This window comes from Gouania willdenowi, chromosome 16 (assembly GCF_900634775.1).
Source record: "Gouania willdenowi chromosome 16, fGouWil2.1, whole genome shotgun sequence".
Taxonomy (NCBI): domain Eukaryota; kingdom Metazoa; phylum Chordata; class Actinopteri; order Blenniiformes; family Gobiesocidae; genus Gouania; species Gouania willdenowi.
The window spans coordinates 29,191,005-29,212,387 of record NC_041059.1 but is presented as its reverse complement, the minus strand read 5'-3'; the positions used below and the strand labels follow the sequence as shown (position 1 = coordinate 29,212,387).

The window sequence follows — 21,383 nt, the reverse complement described above, 5'->3', positions numbered from 1 at the left end:
TGGCCCGAAGGTAACAAGACAGACCCACCATGCAATCGACAATGTCCCCAACCACCGGAACAGCGAGCGCCACCCCACAGCAAACAGCATCATCCATTTATACCGTATATATATATATAAATATATATATATATATGCATTCTGTTATTTAATTGCAATAACAAAACATGCTTTGCTGTCTTAAAACGATTGCACTTCTTGTAGTGTTGACCTTCAACAGCATGTGCAAAGTAAAAAAAAAAAAACTTATTATTTGGACCCCACCCAGCTGGAATTTTTTTGACAAAATAGGTGTCTCATGCACCTGTCATGACATCACGCCCATCCCACTGTTTTAGAACCACTGAACAGCCAATCAGGTTCTCTTTACTTCATAAACCATGACAACAGAAGAGTTCCACCCCTTTACTGTAAGATAAAAGCAATCTACCGAAGTCTGTCCCATTAACACTGCAATCCACAGCCTAACAAGCCTATTTTTGAAAGAAGTATAACAAATTTAGTAAGAGTCTTTCATTTTTAGAAGAAAAATAACCAATTTTCCCTCTTGGACATTCAAAATGGCACAGAGGCAACAGAGAGAATGGAAGGGAAGGCAATCCTGTCCTTTTGAATTCCAGGGAGGTGAAATTGCCCACCTCAAGCAGAAAGTTCAACAATTGGAACACGATTTAAAGCAAAGTGAGCTAAAGTGTAAAGATTTGGTGAAAATGGAAAAGATATCCTCTTCCATCATTAAACAACAGAAGGAGGAACTCTCCCAACTCAGATGTGGTCTACAAAAGCCAGTGAGAGATTTAAAAAAACAAAACGTTAAATGTGATCAGGTAAATAATAAGAAGCGATACCATACTTTAAAGTCAGAAAGAGGACAATGCTAACCTGAATCTTTCCCTTTCTCAGGACTTCCAGGCTGAAAAGAAGCAGAGGGAGGCAGAAAAGAAAGAGATGAAGGAACACATAGAGCTGCTCACGACCTGGAACCACAACCAGCTAATGGGATTCTCTGCACAAAGCGCTAGATTTATGAATGACATCCTCATCAGAGATCAAGAGTTGGAAATAAGGGCGGGTATCGTGGTTCAGTGCCAAAAGGTTATTTCCTACTTGGAGACCCTTCTCAATACAGACATACTGGAAAGCAGAATGGTCCAACAAGAACAAATTATCTCCATCCTGAGGAACACAGTGGGGACAACAAAGAGAGTCAATGACGTTCATGAAGCTCAATCTGCAGAAGAGCGTAACAATCATCAGGCTCAGATAAGACAACAGGAGGCGAAGAAGGAAGAACTTCTAAAACAAGTGCAGGAACCCAAGCTTGTTCGTTATCACGATGAAAACCAGGCTGAAGAAGAATGGCCTCAACTGCAGACCTCAATCATGATTGCCGGCCTCCATCAAACACAGGAGGACTTGGAGAACATGCTGGATGATGGAGAACCGGAGACAATCCAGCAGCAGGACTGCGGGTCATCTTGTGCTGAGGAGAAGGCAGAAAGGACCTCAACTCTGAAGGCCACTCTCAATCAACCCCAGGAGGTCCTAGAGAGTCTGCAGGAGAATCAGAAAAAACCCAACCGTAGAACAGCAAGGAAAAGGAGAAACAAAATGGTCTGAGCCAGATAAACAGATAACAATTTGGAAAAGAGTTAACCCTTATGCATTCTTTGTTACCAAAGGGGACATTTTTGGTGTTTTTATTTTTTTTACCACTCCAAGCAAAAAATGCTGGGTGCGTGTGCCACTCCAAGCACATGCCGGCGTGCTTTATACTGCTTCATGTGCGTGCACACTGCTCTGTGCGCGCACACGGTGAAGTCATCATTGTATGAATTATTTTTCACGATTAATTTGCTGATTTATTTAAGTTGTTTATATTAAAAGAGGAAATGTTTTTATTTAATTTGCTTAACCTTGTTTGTTTATCTCTCTAATAAATCAAGGAAGTTCAGCATGTGTGTGTGTGTGTGTTTGTGGAGCAAATGCGGTGTCAACCTGAAACTTTTTTAACAGCTTCCACATACCCTGGGTGTGTGCATCCATTATTTTGGACTTATCTGGTGCATGTCCACTGTATGAGAGATAACCTAAAAAGAAAATTCCAGAAATCACAATCTATGATTTTTTAACAATTTATTCGTGTGATACAGCTGAAAATAAGTATTTGAACACCAACGTTAATATTTGGTAGAGTAGCCTTTGTTTGCAATTACAGAGGTCAAACGTTTCCTGTAGTTCTTCACCAGGTTTGCACAGACTGCAGGAGGGATTTTGGCCCACTCCTCCACACAGATCTTCTCTAGATCAGTCAGCTTTCTGGGCTGAGTAACACGGACTTTCAGCTCCCTCCAAAGATTTTCAATTGGATTTAGGTCTGGAGACTGGCTAGGCCACTCCAGAACCTTGATATGCTTCTTATGAAGCCACTCCTTGGTTTTCCTGGCTGTGTGCTTTGGGTCATTGTCATGTTGGAAGATCCAGCCACAACTCATCTTCAATGATCTCACTGAGGGAAGGAGGTTTTTGGCCAATATCTCACAATACTTGGCTGCAGTCATCCTCTCCTTAATACAGTACAGTCGTCCTGTCCCATGAGCAGAAAAACACCCCCAAAGCATGATGCTACCACCCCCATGCTTCACAGTAGGGATGGTGTTCTTGGGATGGTACGCATCATTCTTCTTCCTCCAAACACGCATAGTGGAATTATGACCAAAAAGGTTAATCTTGGTCTCATCTGACCACAAAACTTTCTCCCATGACTCCTCTGGATCATCCAAATGGTCATTGGCAAACTTAAGACGGGCCTTAACATGTGCTGGTTTAAGCAGGGGAACCTTCCGTGCCATGCATGATTTCAAACCATGACGTCTTAGTGTATTACCAACAGTGACCATGGAAACAGTGGTCCCAGCTCTTTTCAGGTCATTGACCATGTCCTGCCGTATAGTCCTGGGCTGATTCCTCACCTTTCTTAGCATCATTGAGACCCCACGAGGTGATATCTTGCATGGGGCTCCACTCCGATTGAGATTGTCCGTCATGTTTAGCTTTTTCCATTTTCTAATGATTGCTCCAACAGTGGACCTTTTTTCACCAAGCTGCTTTGCAATTTCTCCGTAGCCCTTTCCAGCCTTGAGGAGTTGTACTATTTTGTCTCTGGTGTCTTTGGACAGCTCTTTGCTCTTAGCCATGCTGACTGTTTGGGTCTTACTGATTGTATGGGGTGGACAGGTGTCTTTATGCAGCTAACGACCTCACACAGGTGCATCTGATTCAGGATAATACAGTGGAGTGGAGGAGGACTTTTAAAGGCGGACTAACAGGTCTTTGAGGGTCAGAATTCTAGCTGATAGACAGGTGTTGAAATACTTATTTTCAGCTGTATCACACGAATACATTGTTAAAAAATCATAGATTGTGATTTCTGGATTTTTCTTTTTAGATTATCTCTCATACAGTGGACATGCACCTTCCATGAAAATTCCAGACCCCTCCATGATTTCTAAGTGGGAGAACTTGCAAAATAGCAGGGTGTTCAAATACTTATTTTCTTCACTGTATTTGGTGTTGCAAAACATTTATTTTAATTTTATTTTGAACGCGGATTAGCTCGAACATTTTACAAAAATGAAATCTATTCAGCTTTTGACCTCAAAGGGGGCATTAGTGCACCATCTATATTATCTATTAATTAGAGGACTGTGTGTGTGTCCAGCCAATAGCACGAGTTTGTGCATCCATTATTTTGGACTTATTTGGTGTTGCAAAATGTTTATTTTCATTTTATTTTTAAATCATCGCGGAACCAACGTGGGTGCAGCCGACGGAGTGTTAGACTGCAGAGGGGGGAGGAGCATCTGAGCAGCCGTGCTCACACTGATATACTAGCAAAGCTCTCAAGTCTCACGCATTGGGCGTGAGACACACGCATTTCAACCTGATGTGCCCCGTATTGCATGCTCAGGCTGTATATCACCAAGTTTTGCCTGTCAGACTTTTTGAAAGAAATGCCCAAGTCACTAGTAAATTGGCTGTCAGTGAATGAAATAAATAAATAAACACAGACCTTTAACTTTCATATTAGGTAGGTCTCAATGACTGTCTTGTTCCATTTTTGTAATATCACTTAAATAAGGAATATCTTGGCTAATGGTGCAAAAAACTAGTTCACACATTTGTTGCAACTAAACTAGAATATTATTACCTTTTACTTTCAGGATGCCCCAGTAACTTGTTAAAAAGCTTCCAGCTGATCCTAAACGCTGCTTCTGGAGTACTAACAGGTACAAGCAGGAGAGAGCAGATTTCTCCAGCTTCCCTTCAATGGCTGTAAAATCTAGAATAGAATTTTAGCATTTTGTTTGCATACAAAGCTCTTAATGATCAAGCTTCAGTATATTTTAAATACTGGTTAGTACCCTATTGTCCAGGCCAAACACATTTCTCCAAGACTGCTGGTTTACTGGATGTTTCTAACCAATCTAAAAGTCCAACGGGAGATAGAGCGTTTAGTTATCAGGCTCCTCGGTTATGGAACCATCTCATATTGTCAGTACAGGATGCTGCTACTCTCTCCACCTTTAAACATATAAAACACACTAGTAACACTTTATAATAACCATCATCTATAAAGGGTAAATAACGGTCAATAGATAGTTAATTAACCTTTAGTTAATAGTTATTTACTGTTAACAAACAATGAAATGATTATTAATGTGTTTTCATAATTTGTAATGCTATAATTGAAGGTATATGAACAGTTTATTGATGCACACATTATAACACTTTATACATTTTATAAAGTGTTTGTTAATGATTAACAAAGGAATAGTAAACTTTGATTAAGGTTTATGAAACATTGGACACCTGGACCAGATATTTGTTAATGGTTTATAAATGTTTTATGAAGCATCTATTATCATTATTTGGATGGGTATTATAAAGTTGGAATTGAAGACTATAATCCCTTATTAATGCTTTTTAAAGCATCTATAAACATGTTTCAGATAGATAATTCATACTTTTATCATGGTTAGGGCCGGTGTCATGTACTGAGTGCGCATTGTTTTGAGATGTATATGTGCATCGTATGGGCACTACCGGAAAAATGAATTTTTGCTAAAAAGTCATAAATTATTTTTGTTTATTTTTGTTTTCAAAGTGAACAGACACATGTTTTATTTGTTTATTGGATTATGTTAGGGTTAAAATCTCTGACGCAAGAAGGACTATGGGGCGCCATGGCCCCAAAATGATGATGAATGAAGTCCAGGATGACTGATCAGTAAATAAATACTTTTTTAAATAATTAACATATAAAATAAAAAAAACATAGCTATCTAAACTAAATGCAATCTTTACACACAAATCCAACACAACTGAAATGTGCAAAATTTGAAGTATGATAAAAATGCAACCAAGCAAATAAATAAATAAATAAATAAACAAGGAATTGAAGTGGAAAGTAAAAGTACACTACAAGCTTTTATTGTCATTGTACAGATGTAGAAATAAATGAAGGTGCTCTCCAAAAATAACAAAACACACATGAATAAAATTGAAAAAGGAAAACAATATAAATATATAACACTATAAAACTACACAGCAAACTATTTACATTACTGAAAGACCAAAGCTTGGTGTTAGATGTCAGCGATCTATTCTCTCACAATATACCAGGTTTCTCCTCTTGTCAACAATTTCTTCTAGAAACCGCTCCATGTCCTCAGTGTTTTAATAAACAAACTTGAATGGCTCCAAAATCAACTCTTTTTCATCATAGAATAGAATAGAATAGAATATCCTTTTATTGTCCTTGTACAGGGTACAACGAAATTTGAGTGCAACTCCAAGGTGCCAGTGAGAGAAAAAAAATACATATATATAAAACACAGCAAAAACAATAACAAATTTAAATATGACACAATAATATGTACCGACAAATACCCAGATAAATACACCGATAGCAGCTTGAATGTGCAGATCTACAATAGCAACAATATGTTTTATTGCACAAGATCAATATGATCAGTATGTGTGAGCGATGTGAGCGGATTTGTTTATTACAGTGATAGCTCTGGGAAAGAAGCTATCCCTGAGTCTGTTTGTCCTGGTTTTGTGTGACCTGTACCGTCGGCCCGATGGTAACAGGTCAAACAAGTGATTACTGGGGTGGGAGGAGTCCTTGATGATGTTGCCTGCTCTGCTGAGGTAGCGAGAGTTTGCAATGTCATCCAGACTGGGCAGGGAGCAGCCAGTGATCTTCTGGGCTGTGCAGATGACCTTCTGCAGCGCTCTCCTGTCTGCTGCTGTGCACCCTGCATACCACGCTGTAATGCAGTACGTCAGGATGCTCTCTGTGGTGGCTCTGCAGAAGGTCACCAGCAGCCTCTCCTCCAGGTTGTTCTTCCTGAGCACTCTCAGGAAATGGAGACCCTGTTGAGCCTCCCTCACCACCGCCGTGGTATTTGCAGTCCAGGAGAGATCATCGGAGATCTGAACGCCCAGGAACCTCATCATCATCAATGTCCTCATATGTAGAGTCATTCAGAAGCCGGCTAAACTGCTGGAGAACATATCCCAGCTCCTCTTCCTCAAACTGCAGGGCCGCTGGTTCCTCCACTTATGCTGCAAACTGGTGTTTGTTTTCCTCAACCCACTGTGCAGCTTTTCTGCCATCTCCCACAATCCTTTGCTGTGTAGTCATCTATGTTAAAAAAAGGGAATCAGCCTTTAATACGACAAAAATACACACTTTAATATTCATCTTAGCACCCTATGGGGCTAAAAAGAGTTTTCATTCTACCTCTTCGGTAACCGTTTCCTCAGCATGACGTTGAAGAGAGTCATGTTCTTGTTGATCCTCTTCCAATTAATTTCTTGGTCAATGATTCAGATCCATAATCAATTAAACATTTCCCTATTCTTTCCCATTTATTTCAGAGTAACTGAACAATTTCTTGATAGGTGAACACAATATATCTATATCATTGCATTTTTCACATAGGCATCAAAGTGCTTCTCCAATTTATGTAACTTAAATGACTAGTTTTGGGCAAATGGGGCAGTGATACTGCTTGCAGCACGTTGTGCAGGAGCTCACCTCAGGTTTGACGTCGTTTTTGAAAATTGAAACATGCATCTGAAAAAAAAAAAAAAGTTTAAGCATCAGTGAGTGAACTAGGTTCATTTGGAAAAAGTTGCTTTAATTCTACAACAATAATTCTTCGGTTGTTACGTTTTAAAACCAGATATTTTCCGGTATAAAGAATCAACAGTACTTTTTAAAAAAGACAAAACAAACAAAACAATAGGTCGCCATTGATATTTTGATTATCTTAAATTTAAAACAAATCAAAAATACATCAGTTTTTTTTTTTATTTGGCTTTTTCGTTTTCCTGTTTCTAGTTTTAAATTACTAAAGCAGAAAAACAATCCATCTTTTTAATTTGGTTTTTAAACTAAATAACCAAAGAACAAAGGGTACACGGATTAATAACACTTTTAAATCTACATTTAAAACGTGTAAAGTTTTAATTTACATTATGACGAACCTCTGCTAAATAAGACAAACCATGCCATCCTTTTTTAACAAGTACAATAATACCTCAAACAATATTTTTATATTTCCCAGGGTAAACTGTGAAACCGTTATTAGAAAAATGCACTCCATTACGACTGTTATTACAATCTACTGGTATCAAAATTAACTCTTGCGACTAATTTCAATGGCATGACAAATAATAGAAAACTTTAAAAGTTTACCTATTTCAAAGAAAAATAGCCCACGTTAGCTCGACCATTATGCGGCGCGCACAACCCCGAGGCGGCAAAGCTGCATGGCATCGCCCACGCAGGTGCCACCCCACGCCGCACCCACAGACATAAAACGGCGCGGCGCATGCCACCCACCCTGGAAGACCCCCACGAAGACCGGCCCAGCCAGCAGGTCAAGCTCGCCGGACGCCAAGGGCATCCCCCCCGGACCGGGAACCCCAAAGCTTCCCGGGGAGAACCCCCCCCACCCCAGCCACCATCCAGCAGGAACACACAGCTCCAGACGGAGCAAGAACAGCAGCCCAGGCCCCACCGCCAGTCGGACAGTGCAAGCCACGGGGGGACACCCCCACCAGAGAAGGAGGCATACCAATGGCACACACCTGGTGTGGTATAGCAGGCCCCAGCCAAAGGCGCCCGGACCCACCCAATGGCCCGAAGGTAACAAGACAGACCCACCATGCAATCGACAATGTCCCCAACCACCGGAACGGCGAGCGCCACCCCACAGCAAACAGCATCATCCATTTATACCGTATATATATATATATATATATATATGCATTCTGTTATTTAATTGCAATAACAAAACATGCTTTGCTGTCTTAAAACGATTGCACTTCTTGTAGTGTTGACCTTCGACAGCATGTGCAAAGTAAAAAAAAAAAACTTATTATTTGGACCCCACCCAGCTGGAATTTTTTTGACAAAATAAGTGTCTCATGCACCTGTCATGACATCACGCCCATCCCACTGTTTTAGAACCACTGAACATCCAATCAGGTTCTCTTTACTTCATAAACCATGACAACAGAAGAGTTCCACCCCTTTACTGTAAGATAAAAGCAATCTACCGAAGTCTGTCCAATTAACACTGCAATCCACAGCCTAAGTCTTTCATTTTTAGAAGAAAAATAACCAATTTTCCCTCTTGGACATTCAAAATGGCACAATGGCAACAGAGAGAATGGAAGGGAAGGCAATCCTCTCCTTTTGAATTCCAGGGAGGTGAAATTACCCACCTCAAGCAGAAAGTTCAACAATTGGAACACGATTTAAAGCAAAGTGAGCTAAAGTGTAAAGATTTGGTGAAAATGGAAAAGATATCCTCCTCCATCATTAAACAACAGAAGGAGGAACTCTCCCAACTCAGATGTGGTCTACAACAGCCAGTGAGAGATTTAAAAAAACAAAATGTTAAATGTGATCAGGTAAATAATAAGAAGCGATACCATACTTTAAAGTCAGACAGAGGACAATGCTAACCTGAATCTTTCCCTTTCTCAGGACTTCCAGGCTGAAAAGAAGCAGTGGGAGGCAGAAAAGAAACAGATGAAGGAACACATAGAGCTGCTCACGACCTGGAACCACAACCAGCTAATGGGATTCTCTGCACAAAGCGCTAGATTTATGAATGACATCCTCATCAGAGATCAAGAGTTGGAAATAAGGGCGGGTATCGTGGTTCAGTGCCAAAAAAGTATTTCCTACTTGGAGACCCTTCTCAATACAGACATACTGGAAAGCAGAATGGTCCAACACGAACAAATTATCTCCATCCTGAGGAACACAGTGGGGACAACAAAGAGAGTCAATGAAGTTCATAAAGCTCAATCTGCAGAAGAGCGTAACAATCATCAGGCTCAGATAAGACAACAGGAGGCGAAGAAGGAAGAAGTTCTGAAACAAGTGCAGGAACCCAAGCTTGTTCGTTACCACGATGAAAACCAGGCTGAAGAAGAATGGCCTCAACTGCAGACCTCAATCATGATTGCCGGCCTCCATCAAACACAGGAGGACTTGGAGAACATGCTGGATGATGGAGAACCGGAGACAATCCAGCAGCAGGACTGCGGGTCATCTTGTGCTGAGGAGAAGGCAGAAAGGACCTCAACTCTGAAGGCCGCTCTCAATCAACCCCAGGAGGTCCTAGAGAGTCTGCAGGAGAATCAGAAAAAACCCAACCGTAGAACAGCAAGGAAAAGGAGAAACAAAATGGTCTGAGCCAGATAAACAGATAACAATTTGGAAAAGATTTAACCCTTATGCATTCTTTGGTACCAAAAGGGACATTTTTGGTGTTTTTATTTTTTTTACCACTCCAAGCAAAAAATGCTGGGTGCATGTGCCACTCCAAGCACATGCCGGCGTGCTTTATACTGCTTCATGTGCGTGCACACTGCTCTGTGCGCGCACACGGTGAAGTCATCATTGTATGAATTATTTTTCACAATTAATTTGCTGAATTATTTAAGTTGTTTATATTAAAAGAGGAAATGTTTTTATTTAATTTGCTTAACCTTGTTTGTTTATCTCTCTAATAAATCAAGGAAGTTCAGCATGTGTGTGTGTGTGTGTTTGTGGAGCAAACGCGGTGTCAACCTGAAACTTTTTTAACAGCTTCCACATACCCTGGGTGTGTGCATCCATTATTTTGGACTTATTTGGTGCATGTCCACTGTATGAGAGATAACCTAAAAAGAAAAATCCAGAAATCACAATCTATGATTTTTTAACAATTTATTCGTGTGATACAGCTGAAAATAAGTATTTGAACACCAACGTTAATATTTGGTAGAGTAGCCTTTGTTTGCAATTACAGAGGTCAAACGTTTCCTGTAGTTCTTCACCAGGTTTGCACAGACTGCAGGAGGGATTTTGGCCCACTCCTCCACACAGATCTTCTCTAGATCAGTCAGCTTTCTGGGCTGTCGCTGAGTAACACGGACTTTCAGCTCCCTCCAAAGATTTTCAATTGGATTTAGGTCTGGAGACTGGCTAGGCCACTCCAGAACCTTGATATGCTTCTTATGAAGCCACTCCTTGGTTTTCCTGTCTGTGTGCTTTGGTCATTGTCATGTTGGAAGATCCAGCCACAACTCATCTTCAATGATCTGACTGAGGGAAGGAGGTTTTTGGCCAATATCTCACAATACTTGGCTGCAGTCATCCTCTCCTTAATACAGTACAGTCGTCCTGTCCCATGAGCAGAAAAACACCCCCAAAGCATGATGCTACCACCCCCATGCTGCACAGTAGGGATGGTGTTCTTGGGATGGTACGCATCATTCTTCTTCCTCCAAACACGCATAGTGGAATTATGACCAAAAAGGTTAATCTTGGTCTCATCTGACCACAAAACTTTCTTCCATGACTCCTCTGGATCATCCAAATGGTCATTGGCAAACTTAAGACGGGCCTTAACATGTGCTGGTTTAAGCAGGGGAACCTTCCGTGCCATGCATGATTTCAAACCATGACGTCTTAGTGTATTACCAACAGTGACCATGGAAACAGTGGTCCCAGCTCTTTTCAGGTCATTGACCATGTCCTGCTGTGTAGTCCTGGGCTGATTCCTCACCTTTCTTAGCATCATTGAGACCCCACGAGGTGATATCTTGCATGCGGCTCCACTCCGATTGAGATTGTTCGTCATGTTTAGCTTTTTCCATTTTCTAATGATTGCTCCAACAGTGGACCTTTTTTCACCAAGCTGCTTTGCAATTTCTCCGTAGCCCTTTCCAGCCTTGAGGAGTTGTACTATTTTGTCTCTGGTGTCTTTGGACAGCTCTTTGCTCTTAGCCATGCTGACTGTTTGGGTCTTACTGATTGTATGGGGTGGACAGGTGTCTTTATGCAGCTAACGACCTCACACAGGTGCATCTGATTCAGGATAATACAGTGGAGTGGAGGAGGACTTTTAAAGGCGGACTAACAGGTCTTTGAGGGTCAGAATTCTAGCTGATAGACAGGTGTTCAAATACATATTTTCAGCTGTATCACACGAATACATTGTTAAAAAATCATAGATTGTGATTTCTGGATTTTTCTTTTTAGGTTATCTCTCATACAGTGGACATGCACCTTCCATGAAAATTCCAGACCCCTCCATGATTTCTAAGTGGGAGAACTTGCAAAATAGCAGGGTGTTCAAATACTTATTTTCTTCACTGTATTTGGTGTTGCAAAACATTTATTTTAATTTTATTTTGAACGCGGATTAGCTCGAACATTTTACAAAAATGAAATCTATTCAGCTTTTGACCTCAAAGGGGGCATTAGTGCACCATCTATATTATCTATTAATTACAGGACTGTGTGTGTGTCGAGCCAATAGCACGAGTTTGTGCATCCATTATTTTGGACTTATTTGGTGTTGCAAGATGTTTATTTTCATTTTATTTTTAAATCATCGCGGAACCAACGTGGGTGCAGCGGACAGAGTGTTAGACTGCAGAGGGGGGAGGAGCATCTGAGCAGCCGTGCTCACACTGATATACTAGCAAAGCTCTCAAGTCTCACGCATTGGGCGTGAGACACACGCATTTCAACCTGATGTGCCCCGTATTGCATGCTCAGGCTGTATATCACCAAGTTTTGCCTGTCAGACTTTTTGAAAGAAATGCCCAAGTCACTAGTAAATTGGCTGTCAGTGAATGAAATAAATAAATAAACACAGACCTTTAACTTTCATATTAGGTAGGTCTCAATGACTGTCTTGTTCCATTTTTGTAATATCACTTAAATAAGGAATATCTTGGCTAATGGTGGTGCAAAAAACTAGTTCACACATTTGTTGCAACTAAACTAGAATATTATTACCTTTTACTTTCAGGATGCCCCAGTAACTTGTTAAAAAGCTTCCAGCTGATCCTAAACGCTGCTTCTGGAGTACTAACAGGTACAAGCAGGAGAGAGCAGATTTCTCCAGCTTCCCTTCAATGGCTGTAAAATCTAGAATAGAATTTTAGCATTTTGTTTGCATACAAAGCTCTTAATGATCAAGCTTCAGTATATTTTAAATACTGGTTAGTACCCTATTGTCCAGGCCAAACACATTTCTCCAAGACTGCTGGTTTACTGGATGTTTCTAACCAATCTAAAAGTCCAACGGGAGATAGAGCGTTTAGTTATCAGGCTCCTCAGATATGGAACCATCTCATATTGTCAGTACAGGATGCTGCTACTCTCTCCACCTTTAAACATATAAAACACACTAGTAACACTTTATAAAAACCATCATCTATAAAGGGTAAATCACGGTCAATAGATAGTTAATTAACCTTTATTTAATAGTTATTTACTGTTAACAAACAATGAAATGATTATTAATGTGTTTTCATAATTTGTAATGCTATAATGGAAGTTATATGAACAGTTTATTGATGCACACATTATAACACTTCATACATTTTATAAAGTGTTTGTTAATGATTAACAAAGGAATAGTAAACTTTGATTAAGGTTTATGAAACATTGGACACCTGGACCAGATATTTGTTAATGGTTTATAAATGTTTTATGAAGCATCTATTATCATTATTTAAATGGGTATTATAAAGTTGGAACTGAAGACTATAATCCCTTATTAATGCTTTATAAAGCATCTATAAACATGTTTCAGATAGATAATTCATACTTTTATCATGGTTAGGGCCGGTGTCATGTACTGAGTGCGCATTGTTTTGAGATGTATATGTGCATCGTATGGGCACTACCGGAAAAATGAATTTTTGCTAAAAAGTCATAAATTATTTTTGTTTATTTTTTTTTTCAAAGTGAACAGACACATGTTTTATTTGTTTATTGGATTATGTTAGGGTTAAAATCTCTGACGCAAGAAGGACTATGGGGCGTCACGGCCCCAAAATGATGATGAATGAAGTCCAGGATGACTGATCAGTAAATAAATACTTTTTTAAATAATTAACATATAAAATAAATAACATAGCTATCTAAACTAAATGCAATCTTTACACACAAATCCAACACAACTGAAATGTGCAAAATTTGAAGTATGATAAAAATGCAACCAAGCAAAAAAAATAAAAATAAAAATAAAAAATAAACAAGGAATTGAAGTGGAAAGTAAAAGTACACTACAAGCTTTTATTGTCATTGTACAGATGTAGAAATAAATGAAGGTGCTCTCCAAGAATGACAAAACTCACATGAATAAAATTGAAAAAGGAAAAAAATATAAATATATAACACTATAAAACTACACAGCAAACTATTTACATTACTGAAAGACCAAAGCTTGGTGTTAGATGCCAGTGATCTATTCTCTCACAATATACCAGGTTTCTCCTCTTGTCAACAACTTCTTCTAGAAACCGCTCCATGTCCTCAGTGTTTTAATAAACAAACTTGAATGGCTCCAAAATCAACTCTTTTTCATCATAGAATAGAATAGAATAGAATATCCTTTTATTGTCCTTGTACAGGGTACAACGAAATTTGAGTGCAACTCCAAGGTGCCAGTGAGAGAAAAAAAATACATATATATAAAACACAGCAAAAACAATAACAAATTTAAATATGACACAATAATATGTACCGACAAATACCCAGATAAATACACCGATAGCAGCTTGAATGTGCAGATCTACAATAGCAACAATATGTTTTATTGCACAAGATCAATATGATCAGTATGTGTGAGCGATGTGAGCGGATTTGTTTATTACAGTGATAGCTCTGGGAAAGAAGCTATCCCTGAGTCTGTTTGTCCTGGTTTTGTGTGACCTGTACCGTCGGCCCGATGGTAACAGGTCAAATGTTGCGACCTAGAATAAATGTTCATTGTTATTATTATTATTATTATTATTATTATTATTATTTGATTTGCATTTTTATAGGGGAAATTACACTGAAACAGTTAAAAAGAAAAGTGAAAATGTGTTCTTAATTTCTATGTTAAGTAAGCTTATATTTTATGTTCGGGCAGAGTTCGGGTGACGTCATCAGCGGGCGCCGGGGTGTTTTTATTCGGCAGTGGTTAGTAGTGTGCAGCTAGTCCGTGTATGTGTTGAAAACTACACAAAAAGTACTTGAACTGGGGAGAATAAAGTTGCCGAATGATGAGACGGAGTCATGTCTGCTTGAGGGTGCAACACAAACAAGTGATTACTGGGGTGGGAGGAGTCCTTGATGATGTTGCCTGCTCTGCTGAGGTAGCGAGAGTTTGCAATGTTGTCCAGACTGGGCAGGGAGCAGCCAGTGATCTTCTGGGCTGTGCAGATGACCTTCTGCAGCGCTCTCCTGTCTGCTGCTGTGCACCCTGCATACCACGCAGTAATGCAGTACGTCAGGATGCTCTCTGTGGTGGCTCTGCAGAAGGTCACCAGCAGGGTCTCCTCCAGGTTGTTCTTCCTGAGCACTCTCAGGAAATGGAGACGCTGTTGAGCCTCCCTCACCACCGCCGTGGTATTTGCAGTCCAGGAGAGATCATCGGAGATCTGAACGCCCAGGAACCTCATCATCATCAATGTCCTCATATGTAGAGTCATTCAGAAGCCGGCTAAACTGCTGGAGAACATATCCCAGCTCCTCTTCCTCAAACTGCAGGGCCGCTGGTACCTCCACCTATGCTGCAAACTGGTGTTTGTTTTCCTCAACCCACTGTGCAGCTTTTCTGCCATCTCCCACAATCCTTTGCTGTGTAGTCATCTATGTTAAAAAAAGGGAATCAGCCTTTAATACGACAAAAATACACACTTTAATATTCATCTTAGCACCCTATGGGGCTAAAAAGAGTTTTCATTCTACCTCTTCGGTAACCGTTTCCTCAGCATGACGTTGAAGAGAGTCATGTTCTTGTTGATCCTCTTCCAATTAATTTCTTGGTCAATGATTCAGATCCATAATCAATTAAACATTTCCCTATTCTTTCCCATTTATTTCAGAGTAACTGAACAATTTCTTGATAGGTGAACACAATATATCTATATCATTGCATTTTTCACATAGGCATCAAAGTGCTTCTCCAATTTATGTAACTTAAATGACTAGTTTTGGGCAAATGGGGCAGTGATACTGCTTGCAGCACGTTGTGCAGCAGCTCACCTCAGGTTTGACGTCGTTTTTGAAAATTGAAACATGCATCTGAAAAAAAAAAAAAAACTTTAAGCATCAGTGAGTGAACTAGGTTCATTTGGAAAAAGTTGCTTTAATTCTACAACAATAATTCTTCGGTTGTTACGTTTTAAAACCAGATATTTTCCGGTATAAAGAATCAACAGTACTTTTTTAAAAAGACAAAACAAACAAAACAATAGGTTGCCATTGATATTTTGATTATCTTAAATTTAAAACAAATCAAAAATACATCAGTTTTTTTTTTATTTGGCTTTTTCATTTTCCTGTTTCTAGTTTTAAATTACTAAAGCAGAAAAACAATCCATCTTTTTAATTTGGTTTTTAAACTAAATAACCAAAGAACAAAGGGTACACGGATTAATAACACTTTTAAATCTACATTTAAAACGTGTAAAGTTTTAATTTACATTATGACGAACCTCTGCTAAATAAGACAAACCATGCCATCCTTTTTTAATGGACACACAAGTACAATAATACCTCAAACAATATTTTTATATTTCCCAGGGTAAACTGTGAAACCGTTATTAGAAAAATGCACTCCATTACGACTGTTATTACAATCTACTGGTATCAAAATTAACTCTTGCGACTTATTTCAATGGCATGACAAATAATAGAAAGCTTTAAAAGTTTACCTATTTCAAAGAAAAATAGCCCACGTTAGCTCGACCATTATGCGGCGTGCACAACCCCGAGGCGGCAAAGCTGCATGGCATCGCCCACGCAGGTGCCACCCCACGCCGCACCCACAAACATAAAAGGGCGCGGCGCATGCCACCCACCCTGGAAGACCCCCACGAAGACCAGCCCAGCCAGCAGGTCAAGCTCGCCGGACGCCAAGGGCATCCCCCCCGGACCGGGAACCCCAAAGCTCCCCGGGGAGAACCCCCCCCCACCCCAGCCACCATCCAGCAGGAACACACAGCTCCAGACGGAGCAAGAACAGCAGCCCAGGCCCCACCGCCAGTCGGACAGTGCAAGCCACGGGGGGACACCCCCACCAGAGAAGGAGGCATACCAATGGCACACACCTGGTGTGGTATAGCAGGCCCCAGCCAAAGGCGCCCGGACCCACCCAATGGCCCGAAGGTAACAAGACAGACCCACCATGCAATCGACAATGTCCCCAACCACCGGAACGGCGAGCGCCACCCCACAGCAAACAGCATCATCCATTTATACCGTATATATATATATATATATATATATATATATATATATATATATATATATATATATATATATATATATATATGCATTCTGTTATTTAATTGCAATAACAAAACATGCTTTGCTGTCTTAAAACGATTGCACTTCTTGTAGTGTTGACCTTCGACAGCATGTGCAAAGTAAAAAAAAAAACTTATTATTTGGACCCCACCCAGCTGGAATTTTTTTGACAAAATAAGTGTCTCATGCACCTGTCATGACATCACGCCCATCCCACTGTTTTAGAACCACTGAACAGCCAATCAGGTTCTCTTTACTTCATAAACCATGACAACAGAAGAGTTCCACCCCTTTACTGTAAGATAAAAGCAATCTACCGAAGTCTGTCCCATTAACACTGCAATCCACAGCCTAACAAGCCTATTTTTGAAAGAAGTATAACAAATTTAGTAAGAGTCTTTCATTTTTAGAAGAAAAATAACCAATTTTCCCTCTTGGACATTCAAAATGGCACAGAGGCAACAGAGAGAATGGAAGGGAAGGCAATCCTCTCCTTTTGAATTCCAGGGAGGTGAAATTGCTCACCTCAAGCAGAAAGTTCAACAATTGGAACACGATTTAAAGCAAAGTGAGCTAAAGTGTAAAGATTTGGTGAAAATGGAAAAGATATCCTCCTCCATCATTAAACAACAGAAGGAGGAACTCACCCAACTCAGATGTGGTCTACAAAAGCCAGTGAGAGATTTAAAAAAACAAAACGTTAAATGTGATCAGGTAAATAATAAGAAGCGATACCATACTTTAAAGTCAGACAGAGGACAATGCTAACCTGAATCTTTCCCTTTCTCAGGACTTCCAGGCTGAAAAGAAGCAGTGGGAGGCAGAAAAGAAAGAGATGAAGGAACACATAGAGCTGCTCACGACCTGGAACCACAACCAGCTGATGGGATTCTCTGCACAAAGCGCTAGATTTATGAATGACATCCTCATCAGAGATCAAGAGTTGGAAATAAGGGCGGGTATCGTGGTTCAGTGCCAAAAAAGTATTTCCTACTTGGAGACCCTTCTCAATACAGACATACTGGAAAGCAGAATGGTTCAACACGAACAAATTATCTCCATCCTGAGGAACACAGTGGGGACAACAAAGAGAGTCAATGAAGTTCATAAAGCTCAATCTGCAGAAGAGCGTAACAATCATCAGGCTCAGATAAGACAACAGGAGGCGAAGAAGGAAGAACTTCTAAAACAAGTGCAGGAACCCAAGCTTGTTCGTTACCACGATGAAAACCAGGCTGAAGAAGAATGGCCTCAACTGCAGACCTCAATCATGATTGCCGGCCTCCATCAAACACAGGAGGACTTGGAGAACATGCTGGATGATGGAGAACCGGAGACAATCCAGCAGCAGGACTGCGGGTCATCTTGTGCTGAGGAGAAGGCAGAAAGGACCTCAACTCTGAAGGCCGCTCTCAATCAACCCCAGGAGGTCCTAGAGAGTCTGCAGGAGAATCAGAAAAAACCCAACCGTAGAACAGCAAGGAAAAGGAGAAACAAAATGGTCTGAGCCAGATAAACAGATAACAATTTGGAAAAGATTTAACCCTCATGCATTCTTTGGTACCAAAAGGGACATTTTTGGTGTTTTTATTTTTTTGCCACTCCAAGCACAAAATGCTGGGTGCGTGTGCCACTCCAAGCACATGCCGGCGTGCTTTATACTGCTTCATGTTCCCGCACACTGCTCTGTGAAGTCATCATTGTATAAATAATTTTGCACAAATAATTTGCTGAATTATTTAAGTTGTTTATATTAAAAGAGGACATTTTTTTTAATTTAATTTGCTTAGCCTTGTTTGTTTATCTCTAATAAATCAAGGAAATTCAGCGTGTGTGTGTTTGTGGAGCAAACGCGGTGCCAACCTGAAACTTTTTTAACAGCTTCCACATACCCTGGGTGTGTGCATCCATTATTTTGGACTTATTTGGTGTTGCAAAACGTTTATTTTAATTTTATTTTTAAATCATCGCGGAACCAATGTGGGTTTCAGCGGATGGAGTGTTAGACCGCAGAGGGGGGAGGGGCATCTGAGCAGCCGCGCTCACACTGATACACTAGCAAAGCTCTCAAGTCTCACGCATTGGGCGTGAGACACACGCATTTCAACCTGATGTGATTCACCGAGTGAGTGCATGTGTGTGCGTGAGAGTGTGCCCACGGAGGAGAGATGGACAGGTAGCGAGACACACACACGCATGCAAACACCTGGGTGCATGCATGCGCGACTGATGTTTGTGAGAGTGCTACCTGTTCTTTCTAAGTGGTACCACAATCACAAAGAGGAAAGGTTTTAACAGCACCTAAACGCCTACAATAAACCGCACTAACCATGATATCGCACACACGTCTTTTATCAAATTCTATCTAAACCGCCGCATTGTTGCAAACTTTATCAATTCATCATATGCATGCCCCATAGAATTAAACCAGGGATATTGCACATGCTATTTTACATTGCACCCACAAATGTACCCCTTCATAACACTACAGAGTAGAGGGCATGTACACCTCTTTGTACATCTAACCTTCAAATATATTCTCATTTGGCCATAACTGACAACTCTACTTAAGCTCCCACTATCTGAATACATATTTCCACTGTACTAGTGTATTTAAATGCTAAAATAAGTTAGTATTTAAAATATAACAATTTTCTTTTTAATAAATAAATGTTGCGGTGGGTTGCTCCGCCGGCTGGTCTGGGTGCCTTTGCCTGGTTCCCTGGGGCGCTGAGGGTGCCGCTGGCGCGGTGGGCTCACTTGGGGGACCGCAGGGGCCGGCTTGTGTAGCTTCATGGGAGGGAAGGGTGAGGTGTGGGGCCCTCACCGCGCTGGGGCCTCCCCTGGGTCGTGCTGGGTGGGTGTGTGTGGGGGCGCGGCCGGTGGCTCCTGTCCTGGCGGATCCACGTCGGGAGTGGTTGGTCTGCTGGCTGGGGGCGCCGGGCCCTGTGGGTGCCATGTCTGGGCGGGGGTGTCCCGGGGGTGGGTCTTTGGGTTCGGCATCTCGGGGCTCGCCCCCCCGCCGTCTGCCCGCGGACTGGCCGCGGTTCAGCGGGGTGCCGCGCCGCCTTGGGCGGGGTGGGGCTGGTGGCTGGGGCCCGCTGTCCTCCGGGCTGTGCTGGCATCAGGGGTGTCTCATGTCGGCGCGTGGGTGATTGGGGGTGGCCTCCGTGGGAGGGGGGTGCTCTGCTGGTGACGTTGGTGTGGGGTTGCGGTGCCTGGCTGGGGGTGCATGGGTTTGCCTGCCTGTCGGTCCGTGGCTGGCGGGGTGTCCCTGCCTGGGTGGTTTGTGGCGTCCTCTCTCGTCGGGGGGGCCGGGGCCGCCCACCTCTGGAGGGTGCTATGTCGTGGTGTCGTGCAGGCTTGCGCTGGCCCTGGTGTGGGGGCTGGCCTCTCTTGTGCTCGGCCGCCGCCTGCTTTGGCGGGGCGGGCCGCTCTGGGCCGGCTGGTGGCGGGGATCACCTCCTGGGCTGCTGGGTGATGTGGCTGGTGCCTGGTTCCGCCTGGGGGGGGGTCCCGCCGTGCTCCGTACGGCTGGCATGGTTCGAGGGGGGTGCCGCGGGGGGTTACTGGTTGTGCTGCTTGGCGTGTCCCTGGGGCCCGCAGTGCCGCGCGCCCGTCTGCGCCATCTACCCTCTCCGGTGGCCCGCCTTGCGGATGGGCCGGGCTCCTACCAGACAGGCCTCCTAGATGGGCACTTCACATCACTCACTCCCAGCTGGCCTGGCTCACCCACTTGTTGCACCACACTCACATACCCAACCCTTGGGGGGCTGGATGGTGGGGCTGGGGGTAGAGAGGGCCGCCGCCTGTGCTACTAAGTAGTGGCACAGGGGCGGCACTCCCACCGCTGGCTGCCCTACTAATCCCTCCAATTTTAATTACATCTCAACACACCACCCCCCGGAGGGTGGGACAACCATTTCCACCCTCCGGAACTATTGCACCACATACGCATATATACACATAGGCTGGATGGGAAGCACCGCTCCGCTCCATCCACCCTTTTTAATAGCACTTCATACATTCACTAAACACATACATTCACTCAAGGGATAGGGAAGTGCCTCTCCATTGGGGAATGGAGAGGCACCATAACAGGGTGGTGGGTAACTTCACACATTTGGGCCTGTCGGGTAGGGGCCGGGCCCCTCTTTTGACGGCTGGGCCGCCGTGTTGGGATCGGAAGGGTGCGGTCGGGCGTGGCGGGGCGGTGGGTCTCTGGGGGCTCTCTTTGCGGGGTCTCTCCAGGCAGTGCCGGCCTGGTGGGGGTGCCCCTTCCCTACGGGTGGGGCTTGGTGCTTGTCTTGTCTCCTGGTTGCCTTGGGGGCGCGCCTCGCGGCGTGTGGGTCTGGGGTGGCCTGCCGCGCCGAGATGGCGGGTGGGCGCGCTGGGGGTTGCTGGCCTCTGCACCGGGGTTGCTTGGCACTCCGGGATGGTGCTCTTTGCTAAGGGGCGGCTCTAGCTGTTCCGGTGGTTGAGGTTG

At 42.5% G+C, this 21,383-nt stretch overlaps 3 protein-coding genes across 3 annotated transcripts; all 3 read left to right on the top strand.

Moving 5' to 3' along the window:
* The first annotated feature begins 362 nt into the window (after window positions 1-362).
* Window positions 363-10,059, top strand: LOC114478447 (uncharacterized). Its single transcript, XM_028471542.1, has 3 exons — window positions 363-530; window positions 8,698-8,994; window positions 9,071-10,059. Exons 2-3 carry the CDS (start codon window positions 8,728-8,730, stop codon window positions 9,785-9,787), a joined length of 984 nt encoding a protein of 327 aa, XP_028327343.1. The 5' UTR covers window positions 363-530; window positions 8,698-8,727; the 3' UTR covers window positions 9,788-10,059.
* LOC114478446 (uncharacterized) lies at window positions 522-1,808 on the top strand. The gene is made up of 2 exons (XM_028471541.1): window positions 522-827; window positions 904-1,808. Exons 1-2 carry the CDS (start codon window positions 561-563, stop codon window positions 1,618-1,620), a joined length of 984 nt encoding a protein of 327 aa, XP_028327342.1. The 5' UTR covers window positions 522-560; the 3' UTR covers window positions 1,621-1,808.
* A 7,109-nt stretch (window positions 10,060-17,168) lies between the features above and the next one.
* Window positions 17,169-18,744, top strand: LOC114478448 (uncharacterized). Its single transcript, XM_028471543.1, has 2 exons — window positions 17,169-17,611; window positions 17,688-18,744. The coding sequence occupies exons 1-2, from the start codon at window positions 17,345-17,347 to the stop codon at window positions 18,402-18,404; spliced, it is 984 nt and encodes a 327-aa protein (XP_028327344.1). The 5' UTR covers window positions 17,169-17,344; the 3' UTR covers window positions 18,405-18,744.
* Window positions 18,745-21,383: the final 2,639 nt, after the last annotated feature.